The sequence below is a fragment of the Balaenoptera acutorostrata genome, chromosome 4, assembly GCF_949987535.1.
Source record: "Balaenoptera acutorostrata chromosome 4, mBalAcu1.1, whole genome shotgun sequence".
In the NCBI taxonomy this organism is placed as follows: domain Eukaryota; kingdom Metazoa; phylum Chordata; class Mammalia; order Artiodactyla; family Balaenopteridae; genus Balaenoptera; species Balaenoptera acutorostrata.
The window spans coordinates 13,058,300-13,070,891 of record NC_080067.1 but is presented as its reverse complement, the minus strand read 5'-3'; the positions used below and the strand labels follow the sequence as shown (position 1 = coordinate 13,070,891).

General features: G+C 38.8%; 1 protein-coding gene across 1 annotated transcript in view; it reads right to left on the bottom strand.

The window, feature by feature from the left end:
• NEK11 (NIMA related kinase 11) overlaps positions 1-12,592 on the bottom strand; it is a 289,042-nt gene that overhangs the window by 159,685 nt on the left and 116,765 nt on the right. Inside the window, 4 exon segments of the mRNA XM_057545576.1 lie at positions 456-575; positions 2,942-3,027; positions 6,311-6,391; positions 6,485-6,632. Of these exon segments, the coding sequence (XP_057401559.1) occupies positions 456-575; positions 2,942-3,027; positions 6,311-6,391; positions 6,485-6,632 (435 nt within the window).

Genomic DNA, 12,592 nt, shown 5'->3' with positions numbered 1-12,592 from the left:
AACAGAGTTGTTTCCAGGCTCCTTCCTAAAGCCAGCAATTTCCTGCAGGTACAGAGCAGCCAGGGCTCTGGGCAGAGGGGTTTAGCAAACACCTGGGGAGTGTGGACAGAATAGTGAGGCCACCATGTCACCCCCTCACGGTGCTGTGTACAGAAGGTGTCAGCAACAAAGAGGCTTCGTCTGGAGGCTGACCTTATATTTTCATTCCTAATAACCTCCCTGATATTCAATCCTTCTTTTCACACAAGACTGAAAGCCTGCTATTAATAGTGCCTGGCATCCAATAACCATCTATGGCTCAATAACCATCTTTTGAGGGAATGAGTGAATGAATAAACTGATAAATATATAATGAGAATGTGCATTTTCTTGTGGTTTTTGCTTTCCTTCAGCAAATTCCTCTAGAGCCCTGGGAAGCAGCCCAGGGCCCAGGGCACTAAGGGAAGGTCACTTACTTTAGCTTCCTGGCCTCCTCATCAGCTGCCTGGACCTTCCTCAGCCGCATCCTCTCTCTTGGTGTCATCCTCTGTACCTCAGACAGCGCCCGCAGGGTCTGCAGGTAGATTTTTTTCTGCCTATAGATAATAAAGATTCCCACGTGCAACCCATCCCAAACATGCTCAGAAAAATTAAACAAGTATTTTACAGAAGTATCATTACACTACTGAGAAGGGAAAAGCATCGCAAGACATGCCAAACAAAAACTAATAAACTCTGGGTAGGTAATTAGCCAAGAAGGACTGTGGCAATATTATTGGCAATATTTTTTAAGTTAGATTTTTGTTTAAAAGCAAATTATGTACTTTGCAAATTTCTGCTCATTTCGTTGCCTATGACTGGTTTTCATAGTGTAAGACAAATTAGGATCTTGGCCATTAGGGAGTAAATAGACTGGCAGACTAATTCAACCATGTGGATAAGACATCATTTTGTAATTAGACAGGCAGGGTTTGAATCCCATCTCTACCACTCATTAGCTCTGTAGCCTTGGGCAAGTTACTGAATTTCTCTGAACCCCAGTTTTCTCATCCATAAAGAATGGGCTATCCTGAGTATTATATGAGATAACGTATGTACAATGTCTGACATATAAAAGTATCCCAAAATTGTAGTATTATAATAGCTAAAAGTTACTGAATATGCCTTAACTTCTAGGCTTCATACAGTAGGTATTTTTATGGCAACATGGCATAGTGATTAATTGCACAGTTAAGAACATTCTCTGGGTTCAAATCCTAGCTCCCAGGCTACATGCTGTATGCCTTTGGGCAAGTTACTTAACCTCTCTATGATCATTTAAATAATAATAATAATAGTACCTACTTTGTAGGGTTGTTGTGAGTTTAAATGAGTTAATTCATGCAAAGAGCTTATAACAGAGCAAAGCATATGGTCATTACCCCTGAAAATGTTAGCCAATATTATTCGAGAGCCTCTTTCTTCAGTTAAAGAAATGTGCTTACATTAACCATGTATTGAAAGGTCTGCAACCACATTCTCAATGGCATTTGCTTCTGTGCCTGGCTTGGTTAGGGCCCAATAGCGGAATGCCTTTTGCACTCAACTCCCTCCTTAAGAAACACTATGAGGAAACTGTAATGACCGCTGTAGGCAGTTCTCATCCCTCTGGAATACAGTTCAGACCAGAGCCTCCAGGGGCCATGCAGTTTTCAGCAATACACATGCTTTATTTTGTAAAACCAGATAGAGCCCCTCAAAACAGTCATAGATCTTGAAAATAACAATGAGGATTTGAAATCGATATCTCATAATGTGAAAGATCACCTGAAGAACTAGATTCGAGCACACTATAATTGTAAGCACAGTCAGGCAAACTTTTCAAAACTGCAGTACAAAATGATAGTTAAGGTTAGTCCAGTATTTTAAAAATAAGATACATACTACTCCCACATATCTTGTTAATAAAATAAAATGAGAAGTTCCAGGCATTCTTGAAAAAAATAGGTAGTAACCCAAGAAAACTAGGTTATAGGGGCATGCTTAAATATTTATCTCCTGAGTTGCAGGGTATTTAAACTGGAGATCATGCATTAAACAAAGACTGAATACCTTTGATGGACCAGTTCCCTCAGTTTGAATGTGGAGATGGAAAACAAACACAGCACAGTTGAGAAACCACTGGACTGGGGGTTAGAGAAGCATATTTGTGTAATTTGGCCTTGAAGATCAAGCTGATGAGGGCTACCATTCTTACTTCACTGCCCTGCACAGCTCTGGGAGGGACTGTCATTCTCATTGGGTCCTCACAAAATTAAATAGCGTTTCTTCAGCAAAATTATAGATTTGGTCTTATCAGTGGTGCCCCCTGGAATTGTGCAGTACACAGCCTGCACAGCTGCACATGGCTGTTCTGGAATAACTTAGTATTCTGGGCCCTTGTAAGTTATGGCATAGAAATTTTGAATGAGGTAGGAGAGAGAAATGAGATCAGGAAAAAATTATGGCTCTTTGTGAAACACACATTCTCTAGTTCTTATGTGTATCTCAAGAAAGTAAATTTTGGCTTATTTTCAATTGTCCCAGGACTCCACAGTGTCAGCTTTTCAATAGATACTCTGCCAGTTCCTCTTAAACAACTAACATGTGAAAGCCATTTATGCTTAATCTGAATGTTCATTAGCATAAATATCACTAAATGTTTGAGAGATGAATTTCTCTATATACTTACAATGCAACTGCAGAGCTACCCTGCAGATATGTAAGCCGTGCAGAGGTTTAAACTTTTATGATTTCAATTTGCTACCACCTGGGGCAAAGGGCTTTGGAACGTCAAGTTACTGAAGCTCCTCAATTTCTTGGCAAGACTTAGATGAATTCTAGGATACTCCATGCTGTTAGCTTAGCACTAATAGATTGTTTAAGACAAATGCATTTAACATTTACACACAGTGGGCTTTTTAAAAACAAAGCAATTACCTACACAGCATTAATTATATAAGTTGCCTCCTTCTGACGATTCAAATTCTTGTCTTCCAGGGTCATTTCCGAATATCGGCACATCAGGTGCTGAAAAAAAGAACAGCCGTAACATACCTTAAAGACTCTTCAGGGATGAAGAGGCATAAAATGACCAGTAGCCTTTTCTGATGTGTAGTACTACTGACCCGTGTCTGAGGCTTGAAATCGAACCCACTGGTAACTATTTTTCCTTCTGTAACAGGTTTAAAACATTACACAGCAGCTCCTGTGGGGTCAGGCTCCTGTCCACCTTTCCAACTTCATCTTGCTCTGCCTGCTCTCTTGCTCCCGGTCACCCAGCCACAGGCAGGCCTTCCCTCAGCTCCAAGAACACACAGTTCTCTCCCACCTCAGGGCCTGTAGTGGACGATGTCTCCACTCCCAGTGAAACCGAACAGGACCCTGTGAGGCTCCTGGGCACAAAAGCCTTTCTGTGTCCCCTATTTGTAGAGACTAGGCTTCAACATCCATGACTTTCCCTGAGTTCCAAAGGGCAGGTTCAAACAGTTGCTAATCAATGAAGGGAGGGAATGCAGAGAGAAGGGAGGAGCAGTTAAGAAACAATAGTGCAGCCTTGGGACAGGGTCCTGGTTCTGCCTCAAGGGATTCACGTAACAATACCTTTGAGTTCTTCTGCAGAACTAAAACCCCCAACAAATGGAAGATGTTAACTACTTGACGAAGCATTCTTCATTCCAGAGAGAAGGTCAGAGTTTGATAACCTGGAGAACCACAGAAGCTCATCAGGAGACCACCTGAGGCCAGATTAAAGGAGTGCAGGCCCTGCACACACCACACCCTGATCCTTAACAGCAACCCTGCCCTTGCACCACTGCTATAAAACTCCTCACCAAATCCCCCTGAGCTGGAACACACAGTTTTGAGGGCATGGGTCTTCTGTGTCCCCCTTTGCCTGACAAAGCAATAAGCTATTCTTTTCTACTTCACCCAAAACTTTGTCTCCAAGATTTGATTCAGCACTGGTGCACAGAGGCTGAGTTTTGGCATCACCAGGGCCAGGACTAGGGTGAGACAAGCAAGGCACTCACCTCAGGTACAAATTTAAGGGGCACAAAAAACTCAGTAACCAAGATAAATAATATTTCAATGCAGTATTATAAAAAAATCAATATTAATGACAAAAAGCCTTGGAGAATACGATAGCAAAAGTTTAAAAAGCGACAAGACCTGTCCTGAACATGCACCATTCTACCTCACTTTCTTAACGAGCTGAACTTAGGTCCGCTCGCCAGCAAAGCCAATTTAATGATACCAGGTCGTGGTGAAGGAAAGTACAGCGTTTATTACAGGGCACCAAGCAAGGAGAATGGGTAGCTAATGTTCAACAGACCCGAACTCCCTGATAGCTTTCAGGGAAGGCTTTTTAAAGGCAACATTTGGGGTGAGGGTTGCAGCTCATGGACTTTCTTCAGATTAGTTGGTGCTGAGGTAACAGGGTGGTGTTTTGGGAATCTTAATCATCAATCTCTGGTTCCAACCAGTCTGGGATCTACATGCTGGTTGTCATCATATAGTCACCACCTGGGTAGGGGTCCTAGTTTCTGCAGAACAACTCAAATATATGCATTAGATTATTATGTATATCCCTTGGGGAGGAACTAGGATTCTGTTTTATCACTGAACTGTTGTTTAGGCTACCATTACTTTTCTTGCTTGACTCCTTTTCTTTTGTTTCTGCATTCCCTCATTCTCTAATTAGTAACTACTTGAGTCTGTTTCTTGGAACTCAGGAAAGGCTTAGGAGGCTAAAGCCTTTTTCTACAAACAGTGGACACTGTTTCAAGAAACAGTGGACATGGAGGGACTTTCATACCTGAGACGGCCCTGCAGGGTCCTGCTTGGTTTTAGCTCCACTTACATCCTAGCCCCATTGGATCCTGTCCTTGAACGTTTGACATTTTGTTACTATGGACTTTTTTTAGCATTACTTTGGGTTTTTTTAAAAAACACTGCATTACAACATTATTTATCTAGATTACTGAGTTTTTGGTGTCCTCTTTAATTTTGCACCAGGGCAAAGGCCTCATTTTTCTCACCCTAGTCCCAGGGGATCTATTGGATGCCTTTTGACTTTTTTGTTTGTTTGTTTGCTCAGTCACCCTTCATTGTGGTTTTGATCCCAACAACCAGCCTCTTTTCAGAAGTCTGCCCTCAGGCAAGTGGAGAGCTATACTCAGGGAGAGCTGAAAGCACCAGGGAGCTCCCACCACTTCCCCCTCTTGTCCTGCTCATCCCACATCTTTAGTGCTTCCCCCTCCAGGGGACATCACCTAAGTCAGAGTTTTGTACCACCCACTCCCCGTGATCCCAACACTCTCCCTCAGGCTCTTTGTAAGGCACGCTGCTTCTCACCATCTCACTGATGTCACAATGTCACCTGCTCCTTCTCTGACCACCAAAGCCCTTCCTTTCCCTTATTTCACAGCATGCTATTTTCTTTCTTCCTAGTTCTTCTGATAGTTTACGATTATTTTATTTACTTGCTTACATTTTCTTGGTTACTGGGTCCTCTTACTAGCAGTCAAGCTTCAAAACGACAGGAGTCATATCTGTTCCTATCATTTTGGCACCCCCCAGTGTCAGTACAGTGCCAGAGCTCAACTAATGACTGCACATCAAGTCAGCATCCCTGTTTCCTGTGCCTGAGAGCTGGACACTGATGAAAAGGTGTGCCCATTTGTGAAGGTGAATGACTGCTCTGTGGGTCCACTTAAAACTACTCATAAAAATTAAAGGAAATCTGCCTGAGGGATTTGTATTGTAAAAGCCTATGAAGTCTAAAAACAAGGAAACAAACAAACAAAAAATCCTGAGAGGACACCATTTGCTTTTTGCTTACCATTGAAGGCAGATTCTCTGCATCAAAATTTTTAATCTACAGGAAAACAAAATAAACTTAGCTAATCAATAAAAAGTATTAGTAGGATACAAAATAAGGAGTGGAATAATAAAGGTCCAATGAAACCCCCAGATTTTGTATCATTAGTAGTACATTCTTGCACTAGCAGGGATACACTTACAAAGTGTAGAGGTAAGATTTGTAAGCCAAGAGCTCTAAGGGTGGATGCTGCAGTTAGGCAAAAAATCACAATCCAAACTTCTCACATCTGGGGCACCAGGGAACTGGAGTTCACACACCTTCCTTGGCAAAGAGATTGTCTACTAATAATTTCCTCCAGCTTTAAAAAAAATCTTGTTTCTCCTTTCTGACTGATTCTTACTGCATCTTATTCCCACAGCACATCTACAAGTCCTAGAAGGTATATAAATGCTAATATGTGCTTCCAGGTATCCCTTTCATTTTAAATACCTGTAGTTGTTCATCAATGTAAGGAATTTTTTAAATTTCTATAGCAGATGGTCTCAATGAAGGACTCTTGTTCAACATGCTGTAATGTTTAAAAAGGAAATTATTGTTCAAATGAACTAAAATATAAGTACAACTTAAAATTGCTTCTGCAGCAATACATTTCTTTCTGTAGCTTTCCATGATGGCATTCAGCTGTCTTGGGTATCTCTCGGGGAGAGAAGGAATGTCGCCTTCAACAATTTTTATAACGATGGATAAGAAATTGGAGCCAGTGAATGCCTGATTCATGCAGCACATCTCATACAAAATGCATGCCAGAGACCTGAAGACACAAAAAATTTGAATGAGGAATAAATGTCCTCTTTTAAATTTGATCATCATACAAAACCTCAGATGTGTTAGGGCATTGGTTGTGAGGCACTAACATACACTTTGTTTTCTATTTAAATACATGTTTACTGAAAAAAAAAGGAAAAAGTGAAAAAAGAAAGCACAAAATATAAGTCTGAATGAACACTTTTTGTCAGAAGAGAGCAAACAATCCAACAGGAATATGCCTACACATAGTAGGGACTCAATAAATATTTGATCAAGGTAGTAAGAAATTTTTGAATCAACCTCTCTGAAGGAAAAGTAAAATGCAGGTAAATATTGTCTTCCTAAGGCAGTTCAATTAATGTTATATATGCAAAATAAAATTTAACTTTATTAGCCTAGCCTTCCCTCTACTGTGTATCCAAGCATTCTGAAAAGGAAGCTGGCATCTTTATTAGTTTTCTAAATAGAATCCATTTGCAAGTAGGGTGGGAGAGTGGCTGCCTGCAGCACTCATTAACGTGTATAATTCTCCCTTCAGGAGTATGAAGCAGAATATTAAAGTTCTAGATCAGTCCAACACTAATTTGTGTTAACTATGCAAATCAGTCATCTCTAAACTAGCAGAAAAATCTTTTAAATAATCTACATCATTAAGAAAACCAAGGGGAAATTTCTGCCTGAACTTAGTGTTAAGAAAGAACTTTTCTCCTGAATAATGGGTTATTTTTATCTTCTGGCTATCCTGAATTATGTAACTAGCCAGGTCTCCCTTTTCTTATTAGTTGCTTGAAAGATCAGAAATAAGTTTGCCGTTGACCTTGTGTAAGCTGTGTTTTATGTAACTTCAAACACTGTCCTGCTTTATCATGAAAGGCAAGGTATATATCAATAATACATACGTGAATACCATCATTTTAACCATTTTGTGGGTGTTCAAGAAAATTCTGGATATATACACTGAAAATGTTTCTGTTCCAGTAAATAATAATAACTCTAAAAATTTCAAACTGATTGGTACTTTACATATTACAAAGCACTTTCATATATATCTCAACAGAGCATCATAACTTTCCAGTGTAATGGAGCCAATATTATATTTTTCCCATTTTATACATGACAAAACTGGCTCAGAAAAGTTAAGTGACTTGGCCAAGGTCACACAAGTGACCTTGATTGACTCTTGAGTTATGTATTTTTCTTTCCAAATCCGAGACTATTTCCATTATAGAATGCTAGAAAGAGACAGACATTAGGAGAAATCTCACGATATTGACTAGAACACCAAGATCAATGTCAACCTTACAAATTATGAAAATTATTTGAAGCTCAATAAATTTTCATCCATCTGTAAGACTATTAAATGGTATTTGGTATAGTAGCACATATTTAGATTTCTATACCCAGAAAAACAATTTCCTTCAAATAAAGGTGAAATAAAGACATTTTTAGACCAAGAAAAACAGAGAATTCATATCAGCAGGAAAGCACTAAAATCCTAAAAGGGAATTCTTCCAAAAGAAGAAAGATGATCCCAGACAGAAACAAGGAATGAAAGAAGGAATGAAGAGCACTGGGAAAAGTAATTTTGTGAATATGTTTAAATCAACATTAACTCTATAAAACTTAACTATCTTATGGGATTTAAAATTTTGTGGAATAACATTTCATGACAAAAATAATGCAAAAGATAGAAGAGGGTAAATGGAGTTAAAGTATCATAAGGTCCTAATATTACTGGGAAAGTGGTAAAAGCAGTAATTTTTACTAGACTGTAATAAGTCAAGAATGCATGCTATAACTGCTAGGATTACCACCAAAAGAATAGTAAAATCATGTATAACTGAAAAGCATAAAACTAACAAGTTACTAGAGGGAAAAAATATCAAACAACAAAATTCAAATTAAAAAAAAAGAAAGAGGGACTTCCCTGGGGGTGAGTGGTTAAGAATCCACCTGCCAATGCAGGCGACATGGATTCAAGCCCTGGTCCAGGAAGATCCCACATGCCGTGGAGCAACTAATGCCTGTGCACCACAACTACTGAGCCTGTGCTCTAGAGCCAATGAGCCACAACTACTGAGCCTGTGTGCCACAGCTACTGAAGTCCATGTGCCTAGAGCCCATGCTCCACAACAAGTGAAGCCACCGTAATGAGAAGCCTGCACACCACAACAAAGAGTAGCCCGCACTCTCCACAACTAGAGAAGGCCCACGAGCAGCAACAAAGACCCAACACAGCCAAAAATAAATAAATAAATTTATTAAAAAATAAAAAAGATTTAAAAAAGCAAGAAAGGACAGAAAAAGGAACATAAAACAAGTGATATTTGAAGATTAAAAAAGAAGACAAACTGTCATTAAGCATTTCAACATGATTGTATACATTAAAAAGGTCAAAAGACACTACAAACTATTAGAATTAACAATTGAATTTAGCAAGGTTGTTGGATACAAAGTCATTTCTATAAGCCTGCAGTAAACACATTTTAAAAACAAAATTAAAAATGTCATTTACATTAACATCACAAAATGTCAAACACGTAGAAATAAATCAAACGTAAGATGTGCAAGACCCTACACTGTAACCTCAGTACATTGCCAAGAGAAATTAAAGAAGATCTAAAAAAAAGAAAAAAAAATAGGGAGGGATAGATCCACACTCTTGGATTGGAAGGTTTAATTTATGAAGATGTCAATTTTTCCAAGAATGACTTAGTGCAATATCGATTCAAATCCTAGCACACTTTTTTGTGGGAGTTGACAAGCTGATTCTAAAATTTACATGGAAATGCAAAGGGACAAGGGTAGCCAAGGCAACTGAAGAAGAACAAATTTGGAGGTCTTTTATTACCAAACAGCAAGATTTATTATGAAGTTTCATTTCTTATGAAAGTATGATATTGGCGAGGAAGAAAAAATAGACCAATGGAACAAAATAGAGGGCTCAAAAACAGATCTGCATATATTCAATCACTTGACTAATGCAAAGATGAACTGCACTGTGGTAGAGGAAAAGATGATCTTTTTAATAAATTATGCTAGGCCAAGTGAGTATCCATATGGAAAATACTGTATATTGACTCCTGTCTCACATCATACACATGCACAAAAATCAATTATAGGCGGATCTAACTGAAAGATAAAATCATAAAATTTTTAAGAGAAAACAGGTAAATGTCTTCCTGATCTTGGCATATGCAAAGATTTTTTAAATAAAATGCAAAAAGCACTAACAATAAAGTTAGGGACTGATACGGTAGACTTCATTAAAATTATAAACTTCTGTTCACAAAAAAACACCATTTGGAAAGTAAAAATGAAGATACAGAGTGGGAAAAGATATTTGCAATTCAAATATCCATCCAAGACTGGTATCCAAAAAATTCCATAAATCAAACAATCAATCAATCTTCTACAAATCAACAAGAAAAAGGAGAGAATCCAAGAGAAAAATGGGCAAAAATTTGAAGAGACACTAAATGGCCCCAAATCATGAGATGTTTAACATTATTAGTCATTAGAGAAATGGAAATTAAAACCACAGTGCAAGTCATCAGAATGGCTAAAATGAAAAAGGTAATTATCAAGTCAGTACCTGTTAGGCTATTGAAAAAGTTTTCTTGAAAAGAAGAAAGGGTGGGGCTATACACTAATATAATCATCAGATTGAACCAAATACTTTTACCTGTGTGGGTATGTGTAAAATAGTTGTGTGCTGTGAACTGCCCCAATATACTTCTTATTTCCCCAGAGAAGAGTCTAATTCTAACTTCAAGAAGTTTTCTTATATTGACACAACATAGAGCTACAAGGGACTATCAAGATTTGCTAATTCCAAACTCTCACTGTATCGATGAGAAACAAAAGCTCAGAGAGAGGAAGGACTTTGCCTGGAAAGGTGCCATGTTAAATCAGCTTGTTTGATACTGGTACTAGTTCTCATTCACTATTTCTTAAAAGTGTTTTCTAAAAAATTTATATTGACGACCCCCTGCTATATAATCTATTGCATATGTAATAATTTGAACACTGAAAAAAAAAATCAAATTCATAAGTCCAAGAGGTAGAGGCTATCCAGGCACCCACACATACTCTTCTGAGGACATCACTCAGCCTTGTGGGCTCTGAGTCTTCTTCAGGACTTGGGTTGAAGCAGAACAAAGCCAGATAATCTCTCCTGGCTCTGACAGATCTGAACGGTTAGATGGGAGCAATGATCCCTGACCCAGGACACTTTGAGCTGTCTTGGGAGCAGACTTTTATATTGTTTCCACCCATAATACAAATGGCAACAATAACAATGATAATAATAATGAAAATGACAGCTGAAATTTTAATGATGGTGTTTACTATAAGCCAGATACCCTGTTCTATGTTCCTTACATACTCAAACTTATTTAATCATCCTCACAACAGTCCTAATGAAGTAGGAACTATTATTATCATTCCCATTTTTCAGATGAGGAAACCCTAAAATTGGGTAAATTTTTCGAGGTTCCGTACTGAGTGGGTGGTAGGGCTAGTACTGCAACACAGGCTGTCTGGCTCTAGAGACAGAAACTCTATGCTATCCTGACTCTCAGTGCTGTACCAATCAGAGCATTTCAGATCCTTTAGGATGTCCTTCACTAGGAAATCTTGGCTAGCCCTGAGAGAAGCCTTTCAGGCAGGGGCTGACTTCCCTGATTTCAGGTCCCATCGGGAACCATAATCCACCATCAAAGATCCCTGGGGCTTTAGACAAGCCATGCAGGGCATCAGACCCTGGCAAATATAGAAAACACAGACAACTAGATGCTCTGGGGCAGAAGGAAAGGAAGGCAGGCAAGTTTGGCCTTTGCTTTTCTGTTGCTTGGCAGGGAAAGAGGGTTAGTGGTCTATTAAGCACAGTGAGTTGATCACAAAGTCAAACCCTGGTTTTATGGAGACATAATTTTACCTGAGTCATACTTGATGAATGTAGTGAGGTTATAAAAAGATGTGGAATTATCTGGCTAGACAGACTACGGAACAATTAGACAACTAAGAGGACAACTCAGTAATCAATTTTGATGCAAAACTGTTCTTCTTTGGAAATCCTCTCAGCTACACTGAAGGCATGCTGCTTTCCATTTACCTATTTTATTTTGATCTACTGATATTTGCTGGGCTGGAGCACATGGAGAAGACTTCATTTATTAGCCAGTAACTTGTGGAAAGGGACTTGCTATGGTCCCAGTGCACATGCCTGGCATGGGAGCCAGTAACTGAAATATGAGACAATCTGATTGTAGAAACTACCATGACACTTGGGGCAAAAGATTTTTTGATTATCCTGTACCAGTTTTACAATCTATTTTCTATGTATACTTTTTATTCTAATAACCATATGTCTGTGTATCTGTATGTCTATGTTTTAATTTTCTCCAGTTTCCAACCAGGCATTTCTACATGGGAATAATTACATTATCTCAAGCTCACCATTTCTATCCTTTTTGAAGACTTTTCTCTTATTTGACTCCCGGGTCTTACATATGGCAATGCAAGAGCAAGGAAGGGTGGGGGGCCGGGAGATAAATTGAAAAAACAAGAGGTATATTTAACTTAGAAGTCTGTAATTTGCATTCCTTTCTTTTTCCAAAATAGAGCCAACTGTGAAGAAGTAAGCAAATAAATCCCTGAGGGGGGTGAATGTGGCAGTGAAAGTGAAAGCTGGGATCAGGTGTGAGCGAAGCACATTATACCTGAATTCCATAAACTTGCCATCTGTCCAAGTCCACCAGAACTGCCCAGAGGATTTCTGAAGCACAGATTGATAATGAATTGCAAATTTAACTCTGACTTTGTCTTGTCTCAAGGTAACTAAATTTACCCTTTGAAATCTGCCCTGACTCTGCAAAGAGAAACCTACCCCACCGTGGTGCATGACTCTGGTTAGGGAAATTTTATTGATCTTCTAGATAATATTTTTACTTGATGTAATCC